The sequence below is a fragment of the Mus caroli genome, chromosome 5 (assembly GCF_900094665.2).
Source record: "Mus caroli chromosome 5, CAROLI_EIJ_v1.1, whole genome shotgun sequence".
Classification (NCBI taxonomy): domain Eukaryota; kingdom Metazoa; phylum Chordata; class Mammalia; order Rodentia; family Muridae; genus Mus; species Mus caroli.
In genome coordinates, this window is record NC_034574.1 from 46799698 (window position 1) to 46814111 (window position 14414).

The window sequence follows — 14414 nt, forward strand, 5'->3', positions numbered from 1 at the left end:
TTGGTTTTTCGAGACAGGGTTTCTCTGTATAGCCCTGGCTGTCCTGGAACTCACTTTGTAGACCAGGCTGGCCTCGAACTCAGAAATCCATCTGCCTCTGCCTCCCAAGTGCTGGGATTAAAGGCGTGCACCACCACGCCCAGCTAAAATATATATATATTTTTTTAAGATTTATTTATTTATTATATGTACGTACACTGTGGCTTTCTTAGACACACCAGAAGAGGGCATCAGATCTTGTTACGGATGGTTGTGAGCCACCATATGGCTGCTGGGATTTGAACTCAAGACCTTCAGAAGAGCAGTCGGTGCTTTTACCCGTTGAGCCATCTCACCAGCCCGATGTTAAAGATTTCTAGAGGTTTGTTTTTTCTTAGGGATCCTGTCTGACAGTTGAGTACCTAAACAAAGCAGCATCATGACAGTATGTGTAAAATACAAAAAAAGTACTTGTTTTCCCAAATACAAACTTGGGAATGTGTCATTGTAAATTTGTAAGAGTCACTGGATAATTTAGTTTCTTAATTAAGTGATTACCAAAGCTTAGTCATGTATTTCTTTTTCCTATAGCTTTATTGAGTTAGAAGAGTAGTTGAAAGTAAATTCTGCCAAAGAAGAATGCAATAACATGTTGTTTTGATATTTTTTACTGATATTTTTTACTGATATTTGATATTTTTACTGATATTTTTTACTGTACTTTTCTTTTTGTTAATAGTATATAAATTTGTCACTGACATGTATGTGTGAAGCATGGGAAGAAATTCTGATGCAGATGGACTCCCGTCTCACCAAGTTTGTACAGGTAATGTACTCCTAACCGAGCTTCCCTGTGCAGATACTGAGCTCGTTCTGTCTGTGTTTACTTTGAGATATATGAGGGTCAGAACTGGGCAGAGCGGCACACTTTGTAATCCCAACACTGGAAGAGACAAGACAGAAAGTCTGCCACAAATTCAAGACTGATGTGGGCTACAGGATGACGCCCTGTCTCAAAGAGAAGGTGGCAGGCCAGAGAGCTGCCTGAGTAGTTCAGAGCATTTGCTGCCATTGTGGAGGGCCCACGATTGAGTTGGTTGGCTCACATCCAACTGCAGTTACAGCTTTAGAGGGATCTGACATCCTTAGCCTTTGTGGATACCTTTTATACCTATATTCATGTGTGTGCATACACACACACACACTCTATAAAATACAGTCTTAAAAGAAAAAATTGGGGGCTGGAGAGATGACTCAGAGGTTAAGAGCACAGACTGCTCTTCCGAAGGTCCTGAGTTCAATTCCCAGCAACCACATGGTGGCTCACAACCATCCGTAATGAGACCTGACGCCCTCTTCTGGTGCATCTGAAGACAGCTATAGTGTACTTATGTATAATAATAAATAAATCTTAAAAAAAAAAAAAAAGAAAAATTAGTTTGATTTGCAAAATGCTAAGATTTATTTTAGATGGTTCAGTACAACCTTAGTATTTAGGGGCAGGGTGTGAGAAGAATATATTAGTCAGTTTTCTGTTTCAGTAACAGTACTGTGGCTTGTAATATATCAAGAAGGAATTTTTTTTAGCTCTTAGTTTTAGATTCTGACAGTTGTGAGGGTTATGTAGCATCATTTGTTTTCCATCTGTTGAGGAGGGTTCATGCCAGGTGGCATCGTGGCAAGAGCATGTTTAATAGGGGTCACACTGACACAGGAAGCCAGGCAGTGTGGGTGGAGAGTCTCTTTCTAACAACCACTCTGGGAAGAACTAACCAGTGTCCCCAGAGTGTCAACTTCATTTCTTCTCACTGACTCGCCACCTTCCATCCTTAGCTACTACTTAAAGAGTCTCCCATATCAGTGTCATCACACCAAGGGCAAGCCTTCAGCAGAGAGACCCTGGGGACAAGCCACATCCAAACCGTGGCAGACTCTTTGTTTCCCCTTTGGTACAGCTGGGTGGAGCTGTACTAAAATTATGTCCCTATAACTTTGAATAAATATGCTTATGTTTATTATAATATAAATATAACACATGTATAAATAAATATAAGTATATTTATGAGTATAAAATATGTAACTTTTAAATTTTTCTAGGAAAAACCTACCAGCACATCGGTGCAGGATGAGTTCATGCACTTGCTGCTGTGGGGGAAAGCCAGGTGAGTGCACGCCGGTGATCCCAGCGGGGCTTTCTGCCCCTTCTTCTCCTGACAGGGATTAGTCAAAGGTAGTTACTGCCTTTAGAAAGAGAGAATACAAAATTCCAGTACAAGACCTCTCCCCCCAAAAAAGTATGTCAGTTTTTGGGATTTTCTATGAACTTTTTATATACATGTGATCATTTTGTATGTATATATAAGTATGAATGTGCGTATGTATATTGGATGTATAAAAATTCCAGAACTTTTATGTAGCCAAGATAATCTTTTTCTTCTGGCACCTTGGGTAAATAACTCCCTAGGGTATGATTACTAATCCTTTCTCGATGTTCAGAAATGTATAATTCGTGTATTTCTGGATTTTCCTGTGACATTTCTGTCTCTTTGCGGATAAACACAATCCTCATTTGACTGGTGCTATTTCTTCATTGTCTTAGTCAGGGTTTCTATTTCTGCACAAACATCATGACCAAGAAGCAAGTTGGGGAGGAAAGGGTTTATTCAGCTTACATTTCCATACTGCTGTTCATCACCAAGGAAGTCAGGACTGGAACTCAAGCAGGTCAGGGAGCAGGAGCTGATGCAGAGGCCATGGAGGGATGTTCCTTACTGGCTTGCCTCCCCTGGCTTGCTCAGCTTGCTCTCTTATAGAACCCAAAAACTACCTGCCCAGAGATGGTCCCACCCACAAGGGGCCTTTCCCCCTTGATCACTAATTGAGAAAATGTCTTACAGTTGGATCTCATGGAGGAATTTCCTCAACTGAAGCTCCTTTCTCTATGGTAACTCCAGCTGTGTCAAGTTGACACAAAACTAGCCAGTACATTCATGATTATTTTGTTCCAAAATCCTGTTTGTACTTTGAAATTTAGGTTTTAAATGGCACATTCAGAGTTTGAATGGAACGATTACTAAAATACTTTCTTTTTTGTTGCAGTGCTGAACTTCAAACTCTCCTGATGAACCAGTTAACAGTGAAGGTGCTGTTAAAGTCTATATGTTTAAATGGCTGTGAACACATTTTTAATAGTGGTCTTTTTTGGGAATGACATATAGTATCATAGTTACATGCTAAATGTATTTTCTTCTCTTAATTAGGGCTTAAAAAAGCTTGGCCAGTCTATAGAGTCATCATATTCCAGTATACAAAAACTGGTTATAAGTCACTTACAGAGGTATGGAAGTGATGTAGAATTTTTTGATACTGCATTCATACATACATGGCATTGGTCATATTTCTGCCTCCTTCTCTCCACTGTTTGACATTGTCTTTTCAAGCCTTTTCTAGCTATTTGCATTGGCATTTTAGGGAACTTGGCATACCCAAGATTGAAGTCGGTAATGACAATTGTTATTGTGAAAATAGTTTTCTAATTCTTTTAACCAGGCTGGACTTTTGAGTATTTGGGCTTTTTTTCTTATTTAACTATAAAATAAGCCACATAACTTCTAATACTTTACATATTTTTTCATTTAATATCTTGGCAGTTTGTTCTTGTCATCTTGGTTTCACACAAGAGTTAGCTATGTGGCTGTCCCAGTGTTTCTCAGTACTAGGCCAAGGCTTACTCCTGGGTTTTCCAGGTCTCCTGCTGTTTCTGTGCACAGCAACTTGAGTGAAGCCGTTTGTAAGTGGATGCTGAGTGTTTGGTTTGTATTTTGACAACTCTTACGCTGGGTTTCTAGAAATACCCACAGTCCCCTGAGCTTGCTGAGTACCTTCTGCTTTGGTCTGTTCCATACTGCACCGTGTCTGTTTCCTTCCCTTTCCCCACTGAGTGTATTGTTACTTGAAAACTTGCAGTACCTTTGCTTTTTTCAAAGCCTCGAGCATGTCTGCTTCTGCTTTACCCATGCTAGATACCTTTTGGTTTCCCATTCTTGATATTGTATCTTCCACTCAAGGCTTTTTTTTCTCTCCCCTACCCTATTTTATCTTTGATTTGTTTGTTCATTTATTAATAATGATGCTGGTAATGGAATGTAGAGTCTTGGCCACGTTGTGTAAACAAACTCTACTATTGAGTTACATCCCCAGTTCCACCCAAGGACTTATATAACCTTCCTTTCTTTTTGGAACACTCTCATCTTCTCTTTACCTGAGTTCTTCATGTCTTTGAGTCTTCAGAGAAGCCTTCAGCAGTTCCTGGCGTAGATCAGGGTCTTCTATTTCACCTGTGTGTTGCCCTCAAGTCCCTTAGAGTAGTCAGTTAGGAAGATGTACTGCATGACTGGTCGTAACTAACTTGCTTATTAGACTAAATGCTGCGAGGACCTTACCATTATTTCCCACTTTGTCCCCAGTACCTGGTATCTGACATGAAGTCAGAGCTTAAAAATATATGTGAAGACAGGCTGGTGTCTTACATCTTTATTCCCAGCACCCAGGACGTAGAAGCAGGTGGATTTCTATGAGCTGGAGGCCAGCCTGGTTTGCACAGTTCTAGGCCAGTCAGGGCTACATAGTAAGATCCTGTCATTTAAACAAAAGTGTCTATTGTTGAACAAATGTCCACATGGTAAAGTGCCAGGGTTAGGACTGGAGGTGCAGCTCAGTGGGTAGAGAGCTTGACAAGCACTGCACGCAGTCTGACCGTGATAGAGAATCTAATCTGGTAGTCTTGTGTTGTGTTTTCATCTCAGTTGTCATGATGCACAGATGATTCTTCGAAATAGTTTGGGTCAATCTTTTCTGTGGAAAGATTATTAAGATTTGTTTGGTTTTCTGAAATCAGCAAGTGATTTGTTGACTACCACCTTGGTGATAGTAATGGTACTTATCTCTGCTCTTTTGCTAGTGGCTCTGAGTCTTTACTGTATCATTTGAGTGAACTTAAAGGAATGGCTTCATGGAAACAAAAATACGAACCTCTAGGACTGGATGCTGCAGGCATTGAAGGTATTGATTGAATTTCTCCATAGACTACACTAGATATAGTTCACTTACTCAACAAGTGACCCTTTTTTGTCTGTTTTTCTTTAGATGCTATTACCGCTGTGGGTTCTTTCATCCTCAAAGCAAATGAACTTCTCCAGTAAGTCATGTGCTAACCAGGAGTGTGGCTATGAGAATATTTACTTTTTACTTAAATAAGAACCTGAATCTCTTAAGAAAAAATTTTATCAGAATATGTCAGTAGCACAGAGATCATTTAATGAAAAACTTTATTTTCTGGTCTCTCCATCTTCATCCTCGTTCTAACTCCTGTGTCTCTTTCTGTTTACTTTCTTTATTCTCCTAAAAGCTTATTTTATTTCTTGTACCTACCAGTTTTGTTTTATTTATTTTTTGTCTTGATTTTCCTGAACACTGTTGGCCTTGTCTTTCTGCATTATGTTGTAGTGTTATGTTGTGTTATGTTATGTTGTGTAAGGGACTCCCTGTGTTTACAGGCTGGCCTGAAACTCTCAGCCTTGCAAATGCTGCAGCCACAGTGTTCTGTGCTCCCCACCTCCTTCCCTCTTAGATTCTCTTGTTGTCTTGTACTGTCCGTCGCTAGCATGCCTTTGCCTGGCTTGTCTTTCCGAAGGGTGCTGCACCATCCGTCCTAGCAATCCTCTGTCCCACAGGTTGTCCCTTTATACCCTGCACCTGCTCCTTCTGTGCTTTGTGCTTCGATTCCCTGTCTAGCTGTTTACAAAGACACTGTCTGTCTTGCTTTCCTGCATTAGGCTAGGGCTTTCAGGATAGCATATTCTAAAGTAACTTACTCAGAAAGCAGATGTTGAAGGTAAACGTCCCCAACTCTTTCTTACCTTCATATAAAATTGATGGTTTTGGTGGGACTTAGGATCTATAGAAATAATTTCTCCTAGAACTTTCAAAGCATTCCTCTATTACATTTAGGAGTTTTTTTTATTGCTGGTAGGCAGTTACTTGCTTTCTGATGGCTTTGAAGTGTAGTTTTAAATTTCACTTCTTATAAACATTATTAGTCTTAAATCTTTGACATCTTAAAGTTTCACAGTAGCAATCCTAGATGTGGGTCTTTCTGTTCTTGATCTGATATTAAAGCACTATCAAAACTTTAATCTTAGAACCTGACAGACACCCTAAAATTGGGTGGTGATGCCAAATGCCTTTAATCCTAGAAGTTGACAGGCAGAGGCAGACAGATTTCTGAGTTTAAGGCCAGCCTGATCTACAGATCAAATTCTAGGACAGCCAAAGCTACACAGAGAAACCCTGTCTCAAAAAACTAAAAACAAATAACAGAAAACCCCAGCTTTAATCCTGTTAACTTATTGTAGTAATTTCTCTTTTTCCCTTATTAACTGAAGTTTTCTTCTAGAAATCTGTCTGGACAGATAGTGGACTTGATGAAGTTTTGTTTTCTTTCTTTTTTTTTTTTTCTCAATGTTTCCTAAAACTTTTCCTCATAATTTTTAACTTTGCAGTTTATTTTTTGGAAAAATTTCTTGGCTTAATTGTTCAATATGTCACATTGAACACTTTCGTATGTTTGGGTTTCACTTTTTTTTCTAACATAGGGTCTTATGCTATATATCCAGGATTGACCTTGAACACCCTATGTAGCTCAGGCTAGCCTTGAACTGCTGATGTTACCCCTGTCTACCCGTACTATGAGTATGGGTGTATCCTTTACTCTGAAAAATTTTTTTGTTGTTGTTGTTTTTTGTTTTTTTGAAACAGGGTTTCTCTGTGTAGCCCTGGTCCTAGAACTCACTCTGTAGACCAGGCTGGCCTCAAACTCAGAAATCCGCCTGCCTCTGCCTCCCGAGTGCTGGGATTAAAGGCATGTGCCACCATGCCCGGCTCACTCTGAATTCTTAAGCTGTGTTTTGAAGAACTAGAAATTGAGTATATAACTTTGATCAAAACTGATAAAATTCTCTGCTCTTTTTTTATTATAATGAAGCTTTGATTACAATGTGGTGAGGCAGACAATAAACCAATGGGTAACTGAAGTGAATATGGGTCAGGAGTTATATGTAGAAACGGGAAAAACCAGGTGAAGGGTGAGGTGTGGTGATGCAAAGGTCCCCTTGTATACATGGATTCCATTTGCACGCATCCAACCAACTGCAGGTCAAAATATTTAGGAAAGGACGTTGTATCTTTATCATATAAGTACAGAGTTTTCTCTTGCCATTATTCCCTAAATATTACAGGAGGGCTGCTAGCTATTTACACGGTATTTGTTTACATTATAATAGACCTTGTCTCGAGACGATCACTCATATGCAAACACTACACATCCTTGGGCGTGGATATCCTGATGTTTTTGTTGATTTTCTGTTTGCATGATAAAATACCATGACCAAAGCCACTTAAGAAAGAAAGAGCTTAATTGGGCTTTTGGTTCCAGAGGGCTAGAGCCCATGAAGAGGGGGATGAAGGCAGGAATAGCTGAGAGCACACACATCTTGATCTGAAAGCAGGAAGCATGTTAAGAATGGCAGGAGTCTTTTCAAACCTCAAAGCCTAACCCCAGTGACAACCCCCAACAAGGCTATATATACCATTTAATTCTTCTCAAACCGTTCCACTAAGTGGGAACCAAGTATTCAAACATGAACCTGTGGGGGCCATTCTCATTGAAACACTCACAGCTGGTGTGGAAGAGGGTCCTTTAACTAGTCCCCTTCAGGATGAAGGACAAATGCAGAATCAAGAGAGGCCTAACAGAAAAGATGAAGTTAGGCATAGGGAGGAAGGGATGGAGGGAGTCCTGTTGACATTTGGAACATATTTGGCTTGGTCAAGGAACTTCAAGAGGCAGTGTAGCTGAAGTGGATTGAGTAAGCACAACCAACGGATCAAATTGAGAGGAGCAAGGGAAGTTGGGCTAAACCCCACAGGCACTGTAGAAGGCACAGAGTTTTTTTTTGTAGTAGAGGCTTTTGGACAGTTGGAAGCCACAGTGTAATTCTTGGTTGTGTAAGGATCTTTTGCTGTTAATGTTGAGAATAGATTGTAGTTAGGCAAGGGCAAACTCTTAACAGATAAGGCTTTTTTCTTTAACTTATCCATCTTTAATTATTTTACTATATTTTCTATATCCTAACCAGTGTTTATTCTTTGTAAACACGTGAGAGTGTATTGTGTGTATTTTGTGCCTTTTCCTTAGAAGACATTTGCATGTATTCTCTAAGAATATGGTTACTTTCCTTCATACCAGAGATGCAGGACTTTAGTCTACAGTTCACTTTGGGTTTGCAGCATTGCAAGAACGCCTCATGCATTGAGTGCAGTTGAAGTGGGATGCGTTAGTTGTCATGTCTCTAAGTCTGAGCTGCTTCTCATTCCTGCTGTGGTTTCCCTGGGCTTTGCTGGCCCCAACTCTGTGCTCCGCCTGCACTTGACCTCTGCTGCTGAGCCCTGCTCTCACCAGTCCTTGGTGTTTTGAATTTGTTTTCATTTTTCTCTTTTTGTGCGTTTATAAGCCTTCTAGCATTGCTTTTCTTCCCATGAAGTATTTTGTGGTTCACCACATTGGATGAAAGCATATATAAAATAGTAAGCCGTCCGTCATTGCCTTTCAATACAAATTGAAGGCAGTTAAATTACTTGTTTTTTTTTTTTTTTCAAGTAAGTAAATTGCAGCCTTGTTATACTGGCTTACAGATGGAGAAACCGAGGCAATGCGCATTTTGATGTTAGGCTGATTGCTTGGGGTGGAAAGCTTTTAGAAAAGGCACAAAGAAACTTCTTGTTTTCATTGTTGATGAGAAAGTTTTTGTTACATCACTTGGTAACTTGTGAGGAACGTTATAATCTTCTATCAGATATCTTTTAGAGAAAAGTAAGATACTGGCTTAGTTTAATTCCTGCTGTTATAAAATACCCTGACTTTTTAAAAATCAGATTGAGGGAGAAAGGCTTATGTCACAGTTCATTGTAACAGACAAGTCAAGGCAGCAGCAACTTAAAATAGCTAGCTACATTACATCCACATTCAGGAGTACAGAGAATTGAATGCACACATGCTTGCTACTCACCTTCCACTCCTGTGAGGCTTAGGACTCCAACCCAGGGAATGGTGTTGCCCATAGTGGGCTACGTCTTCCCACATTAGTTAACACAGTCAAGACAGTCCCGCACAGACAAGCCTGAAGGCCTGTTTGAGCCTGTTAGAGGCTCCCTCGTTAGAGTCTTGCCTGTGTGTCTATGTTGTGTCTAGTACCATCACTGATGCTAATTCACTTTGCAGAGCTGATGTGCACCATAGTTCTGGGTGAGGGTTGGAAAGCCAGGAAGGAGAGGTCCTAGTGTTACTTGCTTGGGGTAATTACCTCATAGATGTAAGCTTAAGGAGTTCAGAAGTGGTTTCTTTAAGATAAAGATGTACAGTACAAAATTTGGAGGTACATGTTTGCAGTGCCTAGGGAAATTTTATTTTTTTAGAGATTTATTGTCAAAATCAAAACTAAGCTTAGTGTGTCTATTGATGTTGTAGGTGGTGACATTATACAATTTTGTAATAAAGATTTCCTTTTGGAGTTAATATTTTTAATATTTTTTATTGACCAATAATAATATTTTTTAGCTGAAATAATATTGAAAAGTAATTTTTTTCTGATTTGTTTCTGAATACTGAAGAAAAACTGTTATAGAGCTTGTAGCAAGGTCTTTGACCCAGTTACAATCTAAGTTACCAGCCTCATTCTTTTCTCTTTTTTCTTTTTCTCTTTTCTTTTTTTTTAAAGAACTACTTTGATTTTTAGAAAATATTTTTAGGGATGTGTTTGATTTGTAAAATTGGCTGTTCTAGGTGTTTAAGTGTCATCCAGACAGGAAAAAAAAAATACAATAGTAAGCTGTATTATTTCTCATGACAGTTGAGCAATGATGTATGAACTGCACATGATAATCTCTCTCATTTATTTTTTTAACCTTTTTAGAGTTATAGATAGTAGTATGAAAAACTTCAAGGCATTTTTTCGGTGGCTGTATGTAGGTAAGTTGAATGATAATATAAATCAGATTTAAAGTCTTTACCAATTAATTTTGGGGGGGAGAAAAATGTTTCTTTTAGTGAAAAGAAACTCTTCAAAATGAGAGGTTTAGTCCAATAAAGCACATTTAATCTTTGAAAAGTATTTGTAATAACAATTGTTTCTGGTGACCTTTACAGATAACTTTCTAAAACTCTTTTCTTTCCAGCAATGCTGAGAATGACAGAGGACCACGTGCTTCCTGAGCTGAACAAGGTAGGAGTGTGGGCAGCATGTCCCTGCATGTCCACATCCGCACTCTCTAAAGGCAGCACTGAGCAGGTGCAGGCTACTTTCTGCTGCCTTTCCCTACAGAGTGCTGAAAACAAGCTTGCTTACACAGCATTTACATTCTGTTAGGTTTTATAAATAATGTACACATGCAGGAGGCGGTGCTTAGGTTATGTACCTGGCCATCTTATGTAAGGGTTCTGAAGAACCTGGATTTTGTGTATGTGGTGTCTCGGAGGCAGTGTCCCATGGATAGCTAATGACACCTGCTGTTTCTCTCCTATGTCAGCTGTTTCTGGTTGAGCTCAGCATTACTGGTCTTATGGTACTTTTGTATAGTTACTAGCTAGTCTTGGTTTTTTGTTACTTTTTTAAAGAGCTTTTTGTGTTTTATATCTTTTAAATTCTTACACATTATTATGGCTACCTATAATATCTGTGTGTCATAAAGTTCTGTGACTTGTGACAAAGCATCCATTTAGTCTCTACTTAAACTTCCTTAAGTCTTAAATGCTTGTTTATTTTCCTTCAAAAGGCTAGCACCTAAATCAAAGCTTGGTTAAAGTAGTTTTTAGTTGTCAGCACTGTGCTCGGTGTCCGTGGCCTTGCCTAGGGGTCTGTGCAGTGAGAATAGAGTCTGCGATAGGGCTGTCCAAGCCCTCCTGTCTGAACTGTGCCTTTTGTAGACAGTTGGGAAGCCATCTTGGTTTGATTGGTTTTCTTTGTCTCACTTGGTTACAGATGACTCAGAAGGATATCACATTTGTTGCTGAATTCCTCACTGAACATTTCAATGAGGTAAGAGATTTGTATTTCTATAGTTCTGATAATAATTTTGTTAACCCTCAGTAGTGGTAAAAGGTAATTGCATCTAAATAATTTAGTTCAAGACCTTAGCAATTACTTAAAAAAAATAAAAATAAAATGAAATAAAAACCCAAACTATTGAACTAATCAGTACCTGTACGTCCTTAGACAGCCCGTCTGCTTCTCTTTGTGAGGAGCTGCAACAACAGCTTTCTTACAAAATACATATTTTTTGTTTAAATTTAAGATTTAAAGCTAACTTTATTTATTTAAAGCTAACCTGTATTTATCCTGCAGGCTCCAGACCTTTATGATAGGAAAGGAAAATACTTCAATGTTGAAAGAGTTGGTCAGGTATGGACATTAAAGTTTTCCATTTTAAGAACTAACTTTTAAACTGAATACCGTTAATTTGAAAGGGAGTTGGGTGTGGTGCATAGGTAGGATTAGAGAGAAGGGGCATGATAGGAGGGATTGGTGGGAGAAAAGGGGAAGGGATGAAATGATACTATATTTCAATTAAAACTTTTAAAAACTTAGTACTAATCTATATTGTCCAAAGTTTATGAATTTAATATTCAAACATATTGCAAGTCTGCCTTTTTAGTAAGATGACCAAAGATATATGTTACTTAAATATTTGAGTTTTAAGCCCTTTTATATGCTACACAATTATTGAGAACCCCAAACTCTTTAAGTCAAGTGTTAACTGTCACATGTGGATACTATTGTTAGTGTAAAAAAGTAGTTATTCATTCAGTAATTAAAAATAATCTACTTCTCATTATGTTTTAGTGGAAAATTTCAGTGGCCTGGCATTCCTTTATATGTTAGCAAGCCTCTGATGTCCAGCTAGCAGAAGGCAGTTTAAGTCCCCTGTTCCCTCCATGTCCAGTTCCTGCTTTGATATGCTGATTTGGCTAATACAGTTCAAAGATATCTGCACTCACACATGCTTTTTCTTGGAAGGGACAGCAGTGTGATGGTGGCTTCTCAGAGGTTAGTTTTAGTGTGGACTCTGAGATTCTGTCAGTGAACTCTCCATTGCTTGAACCTTAAATCTGTCCATTTTCTTACATGGAGAATAATCTTTTACCCATGTGTGGCTTTGAAAAATCTGGTGGGTTTTTTGTTGTTGTTGTTGTTGTTGTTGGGTTTTGGCAAAGATTGGTTCTGTTAGATTATAGATCTATCTCCTAGGTGTTACTATCTTATTGCAGGTCTGTCTAGAAGGCATACTTTGTTAGTCACTAGCCCAATCAGAGAACTCTTTAATCCTGTGAAGCTGTCAGGCATAGCAGTGGCAGGTGCAGTTTCTTAACTTTTAATTCTTGCTTTAAAGTTTGTTTCTTACTGAGAGCTCTCGAAAAGCTTGAAGCTTTCCAGTGTCTTCCTGCTGGGGTCATAAGCCTGGACCATCACACCGAGCTGGAAGGTTAAATGTTACATTGGCATGAAATATCTTGGGCTGAGTGACAGGCCTGTTTTATTTTCCAGAAGACATCTTCCTAATATCCAAGATGAATAATTACAGTCTTTCCTCCAGTCACTTTTTCAAGTAAAAATGCAATCCAAATCTTTGAAAGTGTCTGTCTTAGGTAAAAGTGAAATACTTGTGTAAATCACTCTCCTTAGGGTAACCCTCCTGTTTGGTGTACCACGAAGTGTCATGTGCCTTCTGCCCGTTCTGTCACACAGACATGCAAGATCTGTACTCAGAGGTTGAGATTTAATAGAATAAATACTTCAAAGGCTCTTTACAGATGAACAAAACTAAGAGCATACGGTGGCTGGGGTGCCCTTCTCATCTGGGCAGCTACCTTGATTGGCTTTTCCCACCACCAGTGCAAATGCCAAGAGACTGGTGTTTGGATTGTTACAAAACTGCTGTTGATCTGTTAGATCCCTGCAGCGTCTTGACGACTTGCAGGGGTCTGTGGGCACTCTTGGAACAGCTAGTTACATTGCTAGCTGGCACTTAATTTATTACTATTTAAAACTTTCTCATGAAAATGAAGCACAAACTTAACCTCAGTTTTATGGTCTCTATGGTAACCATTCTGACTGTCCAACTGTTTACAGTTTGTTTGCTTGACATTTAACAGAATTTTGTGTCCTCACTTTTTAAACAGTGGACTTGCAGAAAATTTGGCAGTAACATTCTAAATAGAAAAAAAGTGACTTGGTGAGCTTTATTCTTTTCTGAATTGCAACGGTTCACTCTTACTTGTAGTATTTGAAAGATGAAGACGACGACCTTGTGTCACCCCCTAACACAGAAGGAAACCAGTGGTATGACTTCCTCCAAAACAGCACCCACCTGAAAGGTACTCATGAGCTTCCTCTAGTTAACTGGGACCAGCTCCTGAGTCACCAGTTGACAGTTGAGCTGCAAACCTGCCGAGTGTTGTGGTGCTTATGTCCATTGTCTTTGATTGGAGAGACAGCAGAGTGACAAATGGGGTGTGCTATTCTCATGATGTGTCTAAAACACTGGGATACCAAGTGACATCAGTCAGTCACAATTCCATCCAAGGGTTCTGATGATCACTTCAGTATGACACTAAAGACCTCCAGTGAGTGTCAGACACTGAAGGAGTGAAGGCTCAGTATCCCAACCAGACAGACTGTCCCAAGGCCAGGCCAGGTTGCCTGTACCTCTACCTGGCCGTCCATAGGGAGTTTCTACACCTTCCTTTTCTTCTACTTAGAAAAATTCAGGTTTCCTAACTTGCTTACTAAAAAATAAATACAGGACAGCCAAGCAGGAGATTCATGGAGGAGAAGCCAGAGGTTCTAGGCGCTCACAGCCTGGAGTCTCTGCAAGCCTTAGCATATGGGTTTCTTTAAGAGTGATTTCATTACATAGATGTGATTGATTATGTCCTTGGCAGTTGGTGATTGAACCCCACCTCCACTGCACTCCCCTCCTAAGGTTGGCAGATAGAGTTGGAAGGTAAAGCTTCTGATCAAGGTGCCCTCGTCTGAGGGCATCCAGGAGCCTCCCTGTTCACTTGGGAAATTCCAAGGGTTGGAGGAGTGAGAAACCAAGATCACATGCCGATCTCTCATACCATTCTCTGTTTGGTGCTTAACAGCTGTCTTAGTCAGGGTTTCTATTCCTGCACAAACAAACGACCAAGAAGCAAGTTGGGGAGGAAAGGGTTTATTCAGCTTACAATTCCACACTGCTGTTCATCACCAAAGGAAGTCAGGACTGGAACTCAAGCAGGTCAGGAAGCAGGAGCTGATGCAGAGGCCATGGAGGGATGTTAC

The 14414-nt window shown here is 39.6% G+C and overlaps 1 protein-coding gene across 1 annotated transcript in view; it reads left to right on the top strand.

The window, feature by feature from the left end:
* The window catches only part of Anapc4 (anaphase promoting complex subunit 4), a 33476-nt gene that overhangs the window by 12027 nt on the left and 7035 nt on the right, over positions 1 to 14414 (top strand). Inside the window, exons 10-20 of the mRNA XM_021162022.1 lie at positions 719 to 805; positions 2077 to 2141; positions 3079 to 3121; positions 3240 to 3316; positions 4940 to 5040; positions 5125 to 5176; positions 10008 to 10063; positions 10270 to 10316; positions 11073 to 11129; positions 11436 to 11492; positions 13372 to 13465. Coding sequence (XP_021017681.1) covers positions 719 to 805; positions 2077 to 2141; positions 3079 to 3121; positions 3240 to 3316; positions 4940 to 5040; positions 5125 to 5176; positions 10008 to 10063; positions 10270 to 10316; positions 11073 to 11129; positions 11436 to 11492; positions 13372 to 13465 — 736 coding nt within the window. The remainder of the gene's footprint in view (positions 1 to 718; positions 806 to 2076; positions 2142 to 3078; positions 3122 to 3239; positions 3317 to 4939; positions 5041 to 5124; positions 5177 to 10007; positions 10064 to 10269; positions 10317 to 11072; positions 11130 to 11435; positions 11493 to 13371; positions 13466 to 14414) is intronic.